Genomic DNA, 18,889 nt, shown 5'->3' on the forward strand with positions numbered 1-18,889 from the left:
CAGTAGGTGGCTGGGAAGAGTGGAATGGGCTGGGAAAGGGAAGGAAGGTTATTTGAAATTGGAGAACTCTATGTTGAGTCCTCCAGGCTGTAGGCTGCCCAGGCAGAAGGTTAGATGGCGCTGCTCCAGCTCACTAGTTGGAACCCACCTCCTGCATTCTTCCTGCAGCTATCCTGTCTAGTCCTGTTAAAATTTGAGACCCCCGCTTCGTTCTTCTGAATTCCATCAAATATAAACCTTATCAATTCAACCGCACCTCCTACAAAAGTGCTGCCACCCTAGGAATCGGTTCGGTAAACCTTCTTTTGAAAAGGACTCCTCCTTCAGATAAGGAGACCAAAACTGCAGAGTTTCCATAAGTTTTGAGTTGAGCTGAAATTTCACAAAATGGTGGTATTGAGTTAGCAAAGATTTTCTCTGGATTGTGACATTGGACAATAAAATGTAGCATTGGCTGCTGTAAACGTTTAACAGTTTTAGGAGTTCCATTGCAATGAGGAAATCCTCGTACTGATAGTGAAAATAAGTGAATGGAGAACAGCAATAATTTCTATTTAAAGTGCCTTTTGGACTTTACAAGAGCATTAGTGAGCAAAAGACAGGCAACATTACATCAGATGGCAAAATGTTTGTTGAAGTGATAACTTTGTGTTTTGACTTATTTTCAAGACCAGGGAAAGTTGAAGAGATTTTACGGTAGGAATTCCAGTCATAAAGCTGTGCAGCATGGAAACAGAACCTTCAATCCAACTTGTCTAAGCCGACCAGGTATCCTAAATTAATTTAGTCACATTTGGCCCATATTCTTCTAAACCCTTCCTATTCATGTACCTATCCAGATGCCTTGTCAATGTTGTAATTGTACCAGCCTCCACCACTTCTTCTGGCAGCTCATTCCATATACACACACCACCTTTTGCATGAAAAAGTTGCCGCTTCGATCCCTTTGTAAAATCTTGCCACTCTAACCTTAAACATATGCCCTCTAGTTTCGGATCAATCCTCCCACCCTCTGAAAAGGCTATTCACCCTATCCTTAGGGTTAAAAATCACACAACACCAGGTTATAATCCAACAGGTTTAATTGGAAGCATGAACTTCCGGAGTGCCGCTCTTTCAGGTGGTTGTGGAATACACAATCAAATATAAACCTTATCTCTAACCTTAAACATATGCCCTCTAGTGTATTCCACAACCACCTGATGAAGGAGCAGTACTCTGAAAGCTAGTGCTTCCAATTAAACCTGTTGTACTATAACCTGGTGTTGTGATTTTTAACTTTGTACACCCCAGTCCAACACTGGCATCTCCAAATCAATAACTATCCTCAGGGTAGTTGCTACTGAAGGCTTGGCACTTAAGGTTAGGGAAGCTCAAAAGACCAGAATTGGAGGAGAACCAGTGTTTGAGAGGGTTGTGAGACTGGAGAAGATTTCACGGATGGAAAAGGGTGAGGTCAGGAGTGCATTTTGAAAATAAGGAAAGAGAATTGTAAAATTAAGATTGCATGAGTGCAAGCCTTTGAAGGAAGCAAGTGCATGAATGCTTGGTGAGCAGGCCAGGATGAATCGTTAATTGAATGTTGTTTGTCATAGTATTTGAAAGGTGAAGGAAGAAAAATAAAAGGCAAATCCTGTGCTGAACACAAGATCATTCAAAAGTAGATTGTGATGTTTCTCCTCTTGGTTTTAAAAATTGTTGAATCATGACCTTTTCATCTCAACTGTTAATTGTCCTGAAAAATTGACTCTATTTCTCTCCACAGATTCTGTTGCTGATTATCTCCAGCATTTTGTTTTTCTTTGGCCGAAGAGTTTAACCAGCCTGTCTCAAGCTTATTTCTAAAGAGTTCAACCAGAATGAATGCTTAAAATAAACAGTTCACTATTTAAATACTGTGAACACTCTGTGGATTGAATATTAACAAAGTAGACTTTATTCAATTTTGTCTCAATGAAAAAGAGCAATATTTTTCACTGTGCTAAAATTATTTTAAGAAGTCTAAAGATTGAAGGTCTCTTAACAATGTAAATAAAGGACAATCAGTTGTTCTACCTTGTAGGTTTGAAATTATTGAAACTTCAGCATGAACAACACTGGGGACTTACTTAATTTAGAGGTTATTGTAACTGGATAATTGTCTAGAGCTAAAAATGACGAGCATTTTGAGGTAGTGGGTCACTTTTTAATGTTTTACAAACTCAATATAAATTTCATTTGAAGTGATAACATGACTCTTTGCTAAGCTTTTGTAAGAATGGAAAGTGTTGATATTTGACCCATTACAGTTAAATGTGATGTTTTACTATATCATCAAATTGTTATGAAGGAAGGTCTCAGCCTGTACACTTTTTACCTTTTTGTTAGCTTATTGAGTACAGATCATAAATTTAACCCAGGTACTTTTTTAATCCTGCAAGAAATGAAAACTTATAAGTTGCCCAAATAATCTTTCGCCGATCAATTTGGTTGGAAGATAAAGGGTTACTATATGAATTACAAGAAGAACTGGATCAAAGCCTGAAAGCTGTACTTTATAATTTTACAATAATAACCTTGTCTCAGAATAATGCCTGAAGAAAAACCGTCACATTGCATTGCTCATGGATATACAGTTGTCAGTATATGTGGCTTCTATAATGAATTTTCTTTTCAGTTTTCCAGACTGGAATGGTTGGCTACCCAGAGGCTTTGACTGATCCATCATATTATTGCCAAATACTTGTCCTTACCTATCCATTAATTGGGAACTATGGCATACCAAAGGATGAAGAGGATAAATATGGACTCAGCAAGGTAAATAGCATCTAATATGTTATTGTATATGATAATGCTTGAGCTAGCCAACAACCCAAACAAAATAGTGCATCTCCTTAAATATGGCTAATCTGGTTTATTTGGGGTCAATTCTCAATAAATTATTGAGTCATAAATAGCATTTGACTTCAATAAATTGTCTGCCTTGCAGGAGACCAAGTAATTGTACCTTTTACTGAAAATATAGACATGCATTTATGTAACCCCCTTCTTGAATGCCTCAAAACAGCAAGTTAAGTGTTTTTAGAGAGCAGTTACTTCAGTTGTAATGTAGGTAAAAGTAATATTTATAAAGGTGGGAAACAATATAAACGCGTAAGAGAATTTCTTCTCATTATTTAGAAAATGATGTGTAGGCGCCAGTGTTGACTGGGGTGGACAGGTTTGAAGTCTCATGACATCCAGGTTATAGTCCAACAGATTTATTTGAAATCACAAAGCCTTCAGACTGCTGCTCTTTCGTCAGATGAAGTGGCTTCATTTAGAAAAAAAAAGAAAATAAATAAAAAGAGTAACAGAAATAGGCGATTTGACCCGTTTGAGCCTGCTTCACCATTTAATAAGATTATGCTTGAGCCTCTATGTCATTATCAATTTCTCACTCGAGTCCCAAATCCTTTGAGACAGAAATAGTTAAATTTTGAATGCAAAATAAAATCAATTTGATTTGAGCTTTCCTATCTCTCAGGTACAGAATTCCAAAGATTTGGAACCCTTTGAATAAATGGACTTTACTGAATTATTCCGAATCTGTCTATTCCTTCCAATGTCAGGTCACCCACCCAGAGGAAGCTTCCTCCCAGAATCTGCTTTGTCAAGCTCCTTAAGAAATACATATGTTTAAACATGAGCTCCTAAAAAAGGTTTAAGGGCATGCATGCATGCTCAAACTGTGGGACATGGACACCTAGGTTATTGTGACACCTCAAATTTTTTTTTGGAAGGGTGGATCAAGATATTTGAATAAAATTGGTGAATTTAAAATTTAATTCATTATTATTTCCCTGCAAATCTTGCATGCAGTGATCAAAACTTAAGAGTTGCTTATGAAAGTTGAAAGTTTATTTTAAAGCTCTTTGTTGCCAGCACACAGATAAATAATAGTTAGTAATAATAACATCACAAAAACAGACCTTTTGGTCCAACCAGTCTATGCCAACCATAATCCCAAACTAGATCAGTTCTACCTACCTGCTCTTGGTCCATATCCCTCCAAGCATTTCGTATTCATGTGCTTGCCTAAATAGCTTTTTTTTTAAACATTGTAAACTTCCTCTGGAAGCTAATACCACACATGAACTATTGTTTTTTAAGAAGAAAAGAATTGGCCTGTCTTTTTTTGGGGGGGAAAAAAGTCTCCTAGTTTTGAAATCCCCATCGTAGGGAAAAGACACCCGCCATTCATCTTATCTATACTCATCATGATTTTATAAACCTCCTCTAAGGTCACCCCGGACCTCCTGTATTTGAGTGAAGTAAGTCCCAGCATATCCAGCCCTTCTTTACAACTTGAATCCTCTATTCCTGACAGCATCCTGCCAAATCTCTTCTGTACCTTCTCCAGCTTAATAATGTCCTTCCTATAATAGAGTAACCAGAACTGGACATAGTATTCTAGAAGAGGCCTCACCACCATCCCAACTTGTATTGAGCAATGAAGGCAAACATGCTAAACACCTTTGTAATCATCTTAGCTATAAGTGATGCAAACTTTAATGAATTATGTACCTAAATCACTAGGTATCTCTGTTGTATAACACTACCAAGGCCATACTTTTTAATTGTGTAGGCCCTGTTCTTATTTGTTTTACTAAAATGCAATAGCTCACATTTATTCAAATAAAACTCTACCTGCTACTCTTCAGTCCATTGACCCAATTGATCAAAATCGTTTAGTAATTTTGGAAAACCTTCCTTCCCGTCCACTGTACCGCCACTTTTACTGTCGTCTGCAAACTTAGTAATCATGCTTTCTATTTTCTCATCTAAATCATTTATATATAACTGGCACAGATGGTCATAGCCCTCGAGTCTGAAAAACAACTTTTTCCCCATTATTTGATCTCTTGGTGATGAGCAAACTTTGTATCCAGTTGGCAAGCTCACCCTGAATCTCATGTAATCTAACTTTGAGGCAGAACCTTGTTAATTTGGACTTCACTAAAACCTTTGACAATGTCCATTGCTCTGCCCTCCATTTTCTTGGTTACTTCCTCAAAAAAAAGTTTCGTCAAATTTGAGACATGATTTCCCTTACACAAAACCATACTATCTCTAATCATTCCTTGCCAATCCAAATGCATACGAATCCTGTCTTTCAGAATCGCTTCCAAAAAGCTACTCAACACTGAAGTAAGATTCACGGGTCTGTAGTTCCCAGATTTATCCTTGCATCCCTTCTAACCAAAAGCACAACATTAGCCACTTATCAGTCATCTGACGTCTCACCCACATTTCTAGATAATACAAATATTTCTGCAAGCGGCCATGTTATTTCCTCCATAACTTCCCATAACATCCTGGAATACAGGGCGGCAGGGTGGCACAGTGGTTAGCACTGTTGCCTCACAGCACCAGGGTCCCAGGTTCGATCCCAGCCTTGGGTGATTGTCTGTGTGGAGTTTGCACGTTCTCCCCGTGTCTGCGTGGGTTTCCTCCGGGTGCTCCGGTTTCCTCCCACAGTCCAAAGATGTGCGGGTCAGGTGAATTGGCCATGCTAAATTGCCCGTAGTGTTAGGTAAGGGGTAAATGTAGGGGTATGGGTGCGTTGCGCTTCGGCGGGTCGGTGTGGACTTGTTGGGCCGAAGGGCCTGTTTCCACATTGTAAATCTAATCTACAGTAGGCCAGGTCCCAGAGATTTGTCCACCTTTCTTCATATTTTGTAAGACCTCCTAGAACAACTTCTAGAATATAACAGTTTTCAAAACATCAATATTTGTTTTCTCGAGTTCTCTACCTAAATTTTTTCTACATAGTAAAAAATGACATGAAGTATTCACTTACTATCTCTGCCCATCTCCTGAGGTTCAACACAAAGATGACCTTTTTAATCTTTAAGGGGTCTTTCTCGCTCTTGCACTCTCTCTCCAGTTGCTCTATTCATCTTTAATGCACTTCTAGAATTTCTGTGTATTATCCTTGATCTTTATTTGCCATCTCATATGCTTTCTTTGCCTTCCCATCTCCCTGTTAATAATGCCCCTATGCTCTCTTTATACTGTTCAAGAGAGTCATTTGAACCCAATTGTCCATATCTAATATACAATTTTTTTATTATTCTTCACTAGAACTTCAATATTTATATTCATCCATTGTTTTCTAATCCTACCAGCCTTGCCTTTCACCCTAACAGGAACATAGTGCCTCTGAACTCTCATCATCATACTTTCAAAAGTCTCCCACTTATCCCCTTTAACTGTGAACTGTCTATGCCAATCAATTTGTGAAAGTTCTTGTCTCATACCATTTAAAATTTTGCCTTGCTCCAATTTAAAAGTTTGAATTTTCCACAACTGTTTTAAAACAATAGAATTATGGTCATGTTACAACATGGGGTAAAGCACCCCCACCCCCCTGCGCTAATTTAAACTAGCAACACAGAAATGATTTAACCTTTGCTGTACTGTGTTGAATTTCGAGAAGCAAAGAACTATCCCAAAAGTCACTTTTTAAAGTAAAGGTAACAACTTTAATTTTTTTAAGAGTAGAACAGAATAATTTGCCAACAGCTATTCACAACTCATTTACCTAAACCTATGTTTTATCTTCCCCTCTATATTACTGGTCCGAAAAGACCCCCGATTAAAATTTACAGAAAAACTCAAAATGTCAAAACCAGCTGGCTGTCGAATCTTCTCTTTGTATCTTCCTATCTAGATTTGCTTTCCAGGTTGATTGTTGATGTTTTTTTTCTTGTGCAAACTCCATCTCTGGACGGGTACCTCTAAGTTCTCACTAGCAGCCTACACCTGTTGGTCTTTTGGCAGTTGTCTCCCAACTGTTCAATTTGTTTTAATATTTGTACATCAAAGCATTAGATCGTTTCATTGGTTTTAATATTGTCAAAATACCAAATTCAAACTTGATTGGAGGTTAGTATCTTGGGGCATAATTTAAATTGTCCAAATTTGAATTTGTTTTTATCTCATAGCAACTCAGCTCCTGCTAATTGCTAGACCAAATGTTACATTGTAAGTGGAGTGGCGTCGAGGTTGGGTTGGTCAGGACCTCCACTCCCAGCATCTTCTCCTGCAACCGGAAGAAATGCAAAACTTGCGCCCACACCTCCCCCCTCACTTCCCTCCAAGGCCCCAAGGGATTCTTCCATATTCACCACAAATTCACCTGCACCTCCACACACATCATTTACTGCATCTGCTGCACCCGATGTGGCCTCCTCTACATTAGGGAGACAGGCCGCCTACTTGCGGAACGTTTCAGAGAACACCTCTGGGACACCCGTACCAACCAACCCAACCGCTCCGTGACTGAACACTTAACTCCCCCTCCCACTCCGCTTAGGACATGCAGGTCCTTGGCCTCCTCCATCACCAGACCATGGCAACATGACGCCTGGAGGAAGAGCGCCTCATCTTTTAGATTAGATTACTTACAGTATGGAAACAGGCCCTTCGGCCCAACAAGTCCACACCGACCCGCGGAAGCGCAACCCACCCATACCCCTACATTTACCCCTTACCTAACACTACGGGCAATTTAGCATGGCCAATTCACCTGACCCGCACATCTTTGTGACTGTGGGAGGAAACCGGAGCACCCGGAGGAAACCCACGCAGACACGGGGAGAATGTGCAAACTCCACACAGTCAGTCGCCTGAGGCGGGAATTGAACCCAGGTCCCTGGCGCTGTGAGGCAGCAGTGCTAACCACTGTGCCACCGTGCCGCCTAGGAACCCTCCAACCCCAAGGGATGAATGCAGATTTCTCCAGCTTCTTCATTTCCCCTCTCCCCACCTTATCTCAGTCCCAACCCTTGGACTCAGCACCGCCTTCTTGACCTGCAATCTTCTTCCCGACCTCTCTGCCCCCACCCTCTGTCCAGCCTATCACCCTCACCTTAACCTCCTTCCACCTATCGCATTCCCAACGCCCGACCCCCAAGTCCCTCCTCCCTACCTTTAACTTAGCTTACTTGACACACCTTCCTCATTCCTGAAGAAGGGCTTGTGCCCAAAACGTCGATTCCCCTGCTCCTTGGATGCTGCCTGACCTGCTGCGCTTTTCCAGCAACACATTTTTCAGCTATTCATATACCCATCTACGTGCCTTTTTAAATGTTGTAATTGTACCAGGCTCTGCCACTTCTACCAGCTCGTTCCATACATACACCACCCTCTGCCTGAAAAGGTTGCCCCTTTGGTCCCTCTCTTCTTTAAACCTATGCCCTCTAGTTTTGGACTCTCCCACTCCAGAGAAAAGACCTTGTCTATTTAACCGATCCATGCCCCTCATGAGTTTATTAACTTCTATAAGGTCACCCCTCAGCCTCCGATGCTGCAGGGAAAATGGCCCCAGACTATTCAGCCTCTCCCTCTGACTCAAACTCACCAACCTTGGCAGCATCCTTGTAAATCTTTTCTGAACCATTTGTGGTTTCAAAACATCTTTCTGGTAGGAGGGAGACCAGGATTGCATTCAGCATTCCAAAAGTGGCTGAACCAATGTCCTGTTCAGCTACAGCATGACCTCCCAATTCCAGTACTCAGAACTCTGACCAATAAAGGCAAGCATACTGAACATTGCCTTCACTATCTTATCTACCTGAAACTTCACTGTCAAGGAACTATAAACCTGTACTCGAAGGTCTCTTTGTTCAGCAACACTTCCCAGGATCTTCCAATAAGTATGTAAGTCCTGCCTTGATTTCCCTTTCCAAAATACAGCACCTTATTTTAATCACTCCTGTTGTACTTTTTCACTGTCCACAACACCACCAACTTTGGTGTCTTCTGCAAATTTACTAACCATACCTCCTATGTTCACACCCAAATCATTTTCCATAAATGACAAAATTCAGTGGATCCAGCACCAATCCTTGTGGCATACAGGCCTCCAATCTAAAAAGCAACTCTTCACTACCACCCTCTGTCTCTACCTTCAAGCCAGTTCTGAGTTCATATGGCTAGTTTTCCATGCAATCTGACCACGCTAACCAGCCTACGTAGAGGAACCTTGTTGAATGCCTTACTGAAATCTGTCTTCTAGTTCATTTGTTCTTTTATTCACCACCTGTCTTTGTATTTACGCTGCTATTGGGGATCCTTTCATTCCCCTCCAATAGTTTATAGCCTCCCTTAATAGAATTAACAAATTCAAAGCTTGTGAGAAGGTTTGTAGCTCGGGTGCTCGTTGTTGTGGTTCTGTCTGCTGAGCTGGGAATTTGTGTTGCAGACGTTTCGTCCCCTGTCTAGGTGACGTCCTCCGTGCTTGGGAGCCTCCTGTAAAGCGCTTCTGGAATGTTTCCTCCGGCATTTATAGTGGTTTGCCTCTGCCACTTCCAGTTGTCAGTTCCAGCTGATCCGTATCCATAAACGCCAACTAGCCACGAAACGACACGACTAGCTATCCTTAGTAGCCACACACGTGGATGATAAGCAACGTGAGTTCGACTGGGGCAACACTACTATTATAGGACAAGCCAAACAGAGAACAGCCAGGGAATTCCTAGAGGCATGGCACTCATCCACAGATTCAATCAATAAGCACATCGACCTGGACCCAATATACCAGCCACTGCAGTGGACAGCTGGAACTGACAACCGGAAGCAGCAGAGACAAACCACTATAAATGCTGGAGGGCACTTCACAGGAGGCTCCCAAACACTGAGGATGTCACCTAGACAGGGGACAAAACGTCTGCAACACAAATTCCCAGCTCGGCAAACAGAACCACAACAAGAATTAACAAATCTTTCTGTGAGGACATTGGTCCCTTTCCAGTACAAGCAAAAACCATACTTTTTGGACAGGTCTTTTCTGCCACAGAAGAGATCAGAATGATCCAAGAACCTGAATCCCTGGACATTTCATCACCACTTCAGCCATTGATTTCATCTCCTTTTTATCATTTTATTCTTTCTCTCATTCTAGCTTGGCACTGGGAGCAAACCAGAGTTGACTATTTTTGAGTTGATTTAAAATATGAAGCTGGAAAAACACAGCAGGTCAGACAGGACTAGTGAAGTGTCCTGACCCAAAATGACAACGTTCCTGCCCCTCTGATGCTGTCTGATGTGTTTTTCTAGCTCCACACTTTATCGACTGATTTCCAGCATCTGCAGTCCTTACCATCTCCATTATTTCTTTCGGGGTTCTGGTTTTAATCTTTTGCCTAGCCTCTTATATTCACTCTGTAAAGCCTGTACAAATGTGCACAATAATCTCTGCTGGTACACTCTCCCCTTTTTAACAATATGCTTCAAATGTTTTGAGACTTCCTTAATCCTGGCACCAGGAAAGCAATATAGTAGCCTAGATATACGTTCACTACCGCAGAATCTCCTGTCCGTGCCGCTGACAGCAGAGTCTCTTGTAACAATTATTCTTTAGTTTTTTTTTCAAATCCCATCTAACACAAGCTATGTTGTTATTACCTAAAGTCAGACTGCCTATTCTATTTTCCTATGACAGACTATCCTTTTTCAACAGTACCAAAACTAAGTATCTGGTTTAGAGAGAAATAGTCACAGGACACTTCTTCCGAACTACCTTCTTACCTTTCCTAGCAGTCACCCAACTATCTGACTGATCCTGCTGTGTAATCACTTTTCTAAATCTAACTGTGTCTTTTGTATGTCCTTAGTAACATTTATGGCTAAACGAAGTTAGCTTACAGTAATACATTTATATATAAAAATAAATTACCTTCCCTTACCCAAAGACTTAAGCATACAAAAATAAGTTTTTAGAAAAAAACACACGTAAATCTTAAAGTCAACTACTTAGGTGAACAATTGAATTTGAGAAAGAAAGACTCTTTTTTTTTTAAAAGTGGTTCAGCAGACCGCTTTAAATCTTCTGATATTTAAAAAAAACTCATTCTAGAGCTATCAATGTGTAGGCCTCTACAAAAGCTCCATAAACAAATCTGTTTTTTTAGAAAATCCCCTCTTCTCCATGATTTAAAACCAGGACCCGTTTCCCCACATGCTCTTCTGGGACTCATTTCTCCAAGCGCTGCACTGAGACTCATTTCTCTAAGCGCTGCGCCGACTCTGGATTTGCCCTACATTTTGTCTACAAGACATAGTTGGGCAATTTTCCACACTGTCTAGTTGTAACTGTAGTGGAAGAGCTTGACTAGGAGAGCGGCCACTGGAGCACACATCTTCAGTACAATTGCTGGAATGTTGTCTTGGCCCACTGACTTTGCAGTATCTAGTGACTCTAGTTGTTTCGTGATATCACGTGGAGTGATTCGAATTAGCTGGAGACTGGGGACCAATGAAGGAGCTCGAGACGGATCATCCACTCGGCACTTCTGACTGAAGATGTTGCGAATGCATCAGCCTTATCTTTTGGACTGATGTGCTGGACTCCTCAATCATTGAGGATGTGGACCCCCCTTCTCCAATGAGTTGTTTAGTTGTTCACCACCATTCACGTCTGGATGTGAAAGGACTGTAGAGCTTGGATCTGATCCATTGGTTGTGGGATCATTTAGTTCTATCTGTCACTTGCTGTGTATGCCATTTGGCATGTAAGTAGTCCTCTTTGGCAGCTTCACCAGGTTGACACCTCATTTTTAGGAATGCCTGATGCTGCTCCTAGAATGCCCTCCTACACTCTCCATTGAACCAAGGTTGAGCCCTTGACTTGCTGGTAATGGTTGAGTCGGGGAGGTGCCAGGCTATGAAGTTGCAGATTTTAATGGAGTTCAGTGCTGCTACTTTTGATGGCCCACAGCACCTCATGGATGTCCAGTCTTGAGCTGCTAGATCGGTTCGAAGTCTGTCCTATTTAGCACAGTGGTAGTGCCATACAACATGATGGAGGTGTGAAGCTGGGACTTCGTCTCCACAAGGATAGTGCAGTGGTCCCTTTTACCTATACTGTCATGGACAGATGCTTCTTCAGCTGGCAGATTAGTAAAGGTGAGGTCAAGTATGTTTTTTCCTCCTCGTTGGTTCCTTCACCATCTGCCACAGAACCTACTCTTGGTGGTGGACATTAAAATTCCCCACCCATAGTACATTTGATGCCTTTGCCACCCTCAGTGCCTCCTCCAAGTGTTGCTCAACATGGAGGAGTACTGCTTCATTAGCCGAAGGAAGATGGTATGTGGTAACCTCAGCTATTCACCCTATCCATGCCCCTCATGATTTTATAAACCTTTACATGGTCACTTGTCAGCCTCTGATGCTCCAGGGAAAACAGCCCCAGCTCAAATGCTTCAATCCTGGCAACATCTTTGTAAATCTTTTCTGATCCCTTTCAAATTTTGCAACATTGTTCCTACAGCAGGGAGATCAGAACTGAATGCAGTATTCCAAATGTGGTCTAACTAATGTCCTGTACATGACCTCTCAATTCCTACACTCAATGCACTGACTAATAAAGACAAGCATACCAAATGCCTTCCTCAGTATCCGGTCCACCTGGCACTCCACTTTCAAGAAACTATGAACCTGCACTCCAAGGTGTCTTTGCTAGGCCATTTCAGAAGGCTGATAAGGTCAACCACATTGCTGTGGATCTGAAGTCACATGTCGGCCACACCAGGTAAGAATGGTAGATTTCCTTCACTGAAGGACATTAGAGAAGCAGAGGGGTTTTCCAACAATTGACAATGGCTTCATGATAGTCTGTCAACTCTTAATTCCAGATTTTTTTTATTATTGATTTCAAATTCCACCATCTGTTGTAGCAGGAATCAAACCCAGGTTCAAAAATCATTCCAGATTTCTGGATTAATAGTCGAGCAATAATACCACTAGACCATTGTTGCCTCCCTGAGGCGATGTTTCTGTACCTCCACATCTCTTTGTTCAACACACACTCCGGGGCCTTACCATGAATTATATAATCATTGCCCTAGTTTATTTTACCAAAATGCAACACTTTGCATTTACCTGCATTAAATTCTATCTGCTATTCCTCAGCCCACTGACTCAGTTGATTTAATCTCCTGTTGTACTCCTAAATAACTTCACTGTCTACTATAACCAACAATTTTGGTGTCATCTGCAAACTTGCTAACCATTCTTCCTATATTCTCAAGCAAATCTCCCCTGCCTTCATCTATCTTCCTCGTTAACTCCTCAAAAAATAATTAATCCAATTTGTGAGACATGATTTCCCATGCACAAAGCCATGCTAATTAGGTATCCCTAATCAGTCCTTGCCTTTCCAAATGCGTGTACATCGTACCTCTCAGAGTCCCCTCCAAAAATTACCTACACTTGATGTGAGACTCACTGATCAGCAGTTTCCTGGCTTTTCCTTGTAACCTTTCTGAAATAATGGCACAATGTTAGCCACCCTCCAGTCTTTCAGCAGCTCACCCATGGCTGTTGTTGATCCAAATATCTGTGCTGTGAACCGTATAATTTCTTCCCTAGCTTCCTACAATGTCCTGGGATCCACATGATCACTTTAATGCAGAAATGTACTACGACCATCCTACGCCAATGGAATCAACCAGGTCGAAGCATTTTATGCATTTAATTTATTTTTGTGGAGCAAAGGCGAACTGTTGGTGTATAAATGTAATTTAATTTAGAATTCACAGTAGTTACCCTAGTAGTTAACTACCCTAGTAGTTAACGCTTCTAGTTTTGATCTAGCTAGAACTGAGAGAGATCCCTGCAGGAAGCTGGTACTATTGAATCCAACTGCACAGCAGTGCGATGAATCTTTGACTTCTTATCTGGGCTGATTGAATAATTTTCTCCATTCTCTCATCACGATCACTGAGCACAAAGCAGTGATCACAGACAAAACACATAATGAAAATGAAAACCAAGCTCTCAAAGCAGACAAAAAGCACACTAGTTTGTTAAACTATAATGTCAACCATTCTGCAAAGGCTTTGCTATTCTGACTCATGCACTTCTGTCCTGTTAATTGAAATATCCTACGATAAGATTTGAGGGTGCAGTGATTTTTGACTAGGTCAGCCAGGTATACTTCATAGAATGAGTTCCCTGATTGGGGCTGTTAAGCTGGTCCAATTGGGGAGCTCTGACACGAGTGTCAGGTTTTGTTCATACTGAGAGCTGGCTCTGAAGAAGCTGGAACAGTGTTGAGTACTGTGCCCATTTAAATAAAGGGTGACTTGGTGATGGAATACCAACCTCTGTGGAGTTATTTGAGAGGGAAAATAATTATTTCAGCAAAATCTCATCAGCAGAAGAGAGAGACTGTTTCTCACTTTATGCAAATTCAAATCTGTTGCAAGATTAACCATAAAATATCTACTCTCAAATTTAAAAAAAAAGACAAATTCCTCACTGAATTTAATTAGAAACTAGAGTCATAGAGATTACAGCACGAAAACAGAACTTTCAGTCGAACTCGTCCATGCTGATGAGATATTCCATCCCAATCTAGTCCTACCTGCCAGAACCTGGCTCATGTCCCTCCAAACCCTTCCTATTCATTACCCATTCAGATGCCTTTCAATGTTGCAATTGTACTAGCCTCCGCCACTTCCTCTGGCAGCTCATTCCATATAGGTACCACCCTCTGCGTGAAAAAGTTGCCCCATAGGTCTCTTTTATATCTTTCCCCTCTCACCCTAAACCTATGCCCTCTAGTTTTGGACTCCCCACCCCAGGAAAATACCTTGGTCTATTTATCATATCCATGCACCTCATGATTTTATAAACCTCTATAAAGTCACCCCTCAACCTCCCGATGCTCCAGGGAAAACAGTCCTAGCCTGTTCAGTCCCTCCCTGTTCAGTCCCTCCCTGTGGCTTAAACCCTTCAACCCTGTAAACCCTCCAATCCTTGTAAATCTTTTCTGAACCCGTTCAAGTTTCACAACATCTTTCTCATAGGAAGGAGACCAGAATTGCACACAATATTCCAACAGTGGCCGAACGAATGTCCTGTAACAGCCGCAACATGACCTCTCAACTCCTGTACTCAGTACTCTGACCAGTAAAGGATTGGTCCTAACTTGTCAAAACCATCAGAATTAAATTTAAGGTGTTTTTGGTTCTTAAGTGTGTAGTTGACATTAGCTAAATTGAAAAGCATTTTGTGTTGGTAAAACCTGCTGCTTGGCCTGCTAACTATATGGCCTTTTGATACAAATGTTTCAATTTAGGCATTCTCTCTGTATTTGAAAACTGTCAAGCTGCTCATGGCCATCCACTTTTAAATGTCTAATCACAGAAAAAGCGCATGATCTTTTAAAGCCTCACCTCCCCCCCCCCCCCCCCCCTCAAAAAATCTCCATCCCCTAACCACCATCACCAAGTGTTTTACTAGTGGTGTTCTGCAAGCAAAAGTGTTGGGACCATAACTCTTCACTTTTCTTTCATCCCGATATGAACATATAAACTGAGGGCATTTCAGCTAAATTTGTACATCATAGAGATAGGTGATGGGGTGGGGAGGCTGCAGGAAGTTTTAGACAGATTTAGGAGAGTAGGCAAAGAAGTGGTAGGTGAAATACAATGTGGGAAAGTATGAGATCATGCATTTTGGCAGGAAGAATAGAGGCATTGACTATTTCCTAAATAGGGAGAAAATTCAGAAATCTGACGTGCAAAGGTACTTGGGAATCCCATTCCAGGTTTCTCGAGGTAAACTTCAGGTTGACTTGGTAGTTAGGAATGCAAATGCAATGTTGGCAGTCATCTTGAGAGGATTAGAATACAAAAGCAGGGATGTACTTCTAAAGCTTTTTAAGTCTCTGGTCAGACCATATTTAGAGTATTAAGCAATTTTGGGCCCCATACATCAGGAAAGATGCATCCACCCTAGAGCGGGTCCAGAGGAGGTTCTTGCAAATGATCCGAGAAATGAAAGGCTTAACGTATAAGAGGAATGTTTGAGGACTCTGGGACTATAGTCTAAGAAGTTTAGAAGAGTGAGAGAGGATCTGATTGACCCTTTTGAGAATACAGAATGGCCTGGACATTGGGAAGATGTTTCCATTGGCAGGAGAGATGAGGACCCGAGGGTGCTGCCTTTGAGCAAAGACCTTTTCGAACAGAGAAACTTCTTTAGCCAGAGAGTGGTGAATCTGTGGAATTCATTGCCACAGAAGGCTGTGGATGCGAGGTCTAGCTATATTTTAAATAGAGATAGATAAGTTTTTGATTGCCAAGGAGATCAAAGATTATGGGGAGAAAGCAGGAAAATGGGGTATAAAATTCCATCAACCGTGATGGAATGGCGAAGCAGACTCGGTGGGTGAATGGCCCAAGTTCTGTTCATACGGTTTGTAGCCTTTACAAACATCAAATTCTAACTTGCTGCCTCCCACTCAACAAGTACCCTACCCAACTTCACAACACTAACTATATTTGTTTCAATAAGTAGTGTTTGAAATTACAAAGCCTTATCAAAGTATTCTTTCAATGTTTAAACCATAGACTTCCCAAAGTTTCCAGATACTTAAAGTTTCCAGATTGGCAACTTTTCAATAATTACTAAACTTAAATGGGAGGTGCAATGAGCACCTAAGGTATCCTGTAATCCTGTAATTAATAATGCTTATCTGCTTCTATGACAACCGCAACTACAAATGACTGTAACTTGTCCATAAGTTTCACTGTATATAATGTTACATATACAAAATTACAAATTTAATGTTTAGTTAATGTTAAATTAATATTTAAAATTAATGTTTAATTAGGAAATATTGTCACAAGTATTTCAATATTTAAAACTCAAATGTCAGCATTTGGGCAAATTAAATATCTATATTAGTTATTGTACAGTACAGAGGAACCTCGATTATCTGAACGACACAGATGGGGAGTATTTTGTTTGGATAATCGAACGCTGGACAACACAGTTTAGCCAAGCATTGGGATCATACGATCTTATTTGGGTAATCCAAAATTCAGATAATCGAGTTTCCGCTGTACTTTTGATTTTTTTTTAATGGAGTCCTAGATTGTTTTGATGAAAGGTCATATTGAAACATTAACATTGCTTCTCTCCACGGATGCTTGCCCTGTTGAGTATTTTTCAGTATCTACTGTATTTTGTGCTAGAACTCATTTCTTAGATTTAGATTTCAAGTTTTATCCTCTGCCACTGGTGAACCGTTCTCATTTAATTTTCATGCTTTACTACTATTCTAGTGGTTTGAGTCTTCCAAAGTTCATGCTGCCGCATTAGTGATTGGTGAAAATTCACAGCATCCAAGTCACTGGAGCTCTGTTCGCTCATTAGACCAGTGGTTGAAAGAACAAGGAATTCCTGCATTAGAGGGTAAGAATATACTCTCTCTTTCTCCATTTTGGAATTTGTGAATTTTAAGATAAATTTTGGTCAACTTTTCTGGCTTTAATCATGGGTCAAGAAAATAGTATGAAGTATTTGATTAGGAAGGCAGAAGTGGATAGTAGAGAAGATACGTGACTTTGGCAATGAACTGTTTCAGTGGGTGGGTGAATTAAAAAAAAGGCAGATTAAATTGGACAGAGAAAACTATTTCATTGACAGAACAGACCAAAAATTGGAAACTCTCCCTTTTATGAGAGGGCCGCACTACCTCAATAGAACATAGAACATTACAGCGCAGTACAGGCCCTCTGGCCCTCAATGTTGCGCCACCCTGTCATACTAATCTGAAGCCCATCCCACCTGCACTATTCCATGTACGTCCATTTGCCTGTCCAATGCTGACTTAAATGCACTTAAACTTGACGAATCTACTACCCATGCAGGCAAAGCATTCCATACCCTTGCTACTCTCTGAGTAAAGAAACTACCTCTGACATCTGTCTTATACCTATCTCCCCTCACTTTTTAAAGTTGTGTCCCCTCGTGTTTGCCATCCCCTTACTTGGAAAAAGAGGTTGTCAGCATAAAACAATCCCAAAGATATGGGAGAACAGAAAGATATTGGAAACAAGATCATATGAAAGAACTAAATGTATTGAATACATACCTTACATCGACCATGCCTCCTGGGGAGCCTGATTAGAGTTACAGGCACAGCTAGCTGCAGCAAGTAATTCGGCCATGGCAGGAAGCCAGTGGGGCCACTCCAAAGCTGAGGCATGAATTCAGAAGACTGCTGTCAATGATATGATGCTTCTATAGTGAGTCTGGCAAGGAAATTTTATTGGGGGTTGACCACAAAAAACAGCATTACAAAAATATGCAAAATGTAGGTCTAGTACTGAAAGCTGGGTAGAAAATTGGATAATAGGATGAAAATTTGCTAAACGTCGGGACATGTCCTCTTGGTAAACATTTCATTTTTTTTTCATTGTACGTTATAATGTGGATTTTGTTGGCTGGGATGGAGAATATGGTGGTGAGCTGCTTTGATCATGGGTTAGAGGGATCTATCTGAGGAGCTTTGATGCATTTCAGATGGTGGATGGTCCACATTGATGCTACTGTGTGTCGATAGTGAGCAGAGTGGATGTTTGTGGATTATTTCTAGACTCTGAACTGCCTGTAGTCACAATGTTTTATGGATTGTCCAATTCATTTTCTGGTCAGTGGTAACCTCAGGGATGTTGTAATTGACAAACATCTGCCACATCCAGTCTTATGACAGAGGGAGGCCATTGGTGAAGCAGCTGAAAGCAGTTGGGCCGAGAATACTACCTTGAGGAATTCCTGGAGCTGAGATGATTGACTTCCAAATACTACAACTGTTCCTCTGTTATATATGACTTCAACCAGAGGAGAGATTTCCCCATGTTTCACATTTTGCTTTACGAGTGCTCCTTGATGCAATAATCTGTCAAATGATGCTGGATGTCAAGGGCAGTTGCGCTCCAAGTACCTAGAGTTCAGCTCTTTCGTCCAGGCATAGCTATAGTGAAGTCAGTGGTAGAGCAACCCTGATAGAATCATACTGAGTGTTTTTGGTTCTATATATTTTGTATTTCAACCATACAGTTCC

At 41.0% G+C, this 18,889-nt stretch overlaps 1 protein-coding gene across 2 annotated transcripts in view; it reads left to right on the forward strand.

Moving 5' to 3' along the window:
• Window positions 1–18,889, forward strand: part of cad (carbamoyl-phosphate synthetase 2, aspartate transcarbamylase, and dihydroorotase) — a 143,490-nt gene that overhangs the window by 12,966 nt on the left and 111,635 nt on the right. For both annotated transcript variants that reach the window (XM_060851657.1, XM_060851663.1), the window contains exons 2-3: window positions 2,657–2,796; window positions 17,106–17,235. In XM_060851657.1, coding sequence (XP_060707640.1) covers window positions 2,657–2,796; window positions 17,106–17,235 — 270 coding nt within the window. The remainder of the gene's footprint in view (window positions 1–2,656; window positions 2,797–17,105; window positions 17,236–18,889) is intronic.

This window comes from Hemiscyllium ocellatum, chromosome 3, assembly GCF_020745735.1.
Source record: "Hemiscyllium ocellatum isolate sHemOce1 chromosome 3, sHemOce1.pat.X.cur, whole genome shotgun sequence".
Taxonomy (NCBI): Eukaryota; Metazoa; Chordata; class Chondrichthyes; order Orectolobiformes; family Hemiscylliidae; genus Hemiscyllium; species Hemiscyllium ocellatum.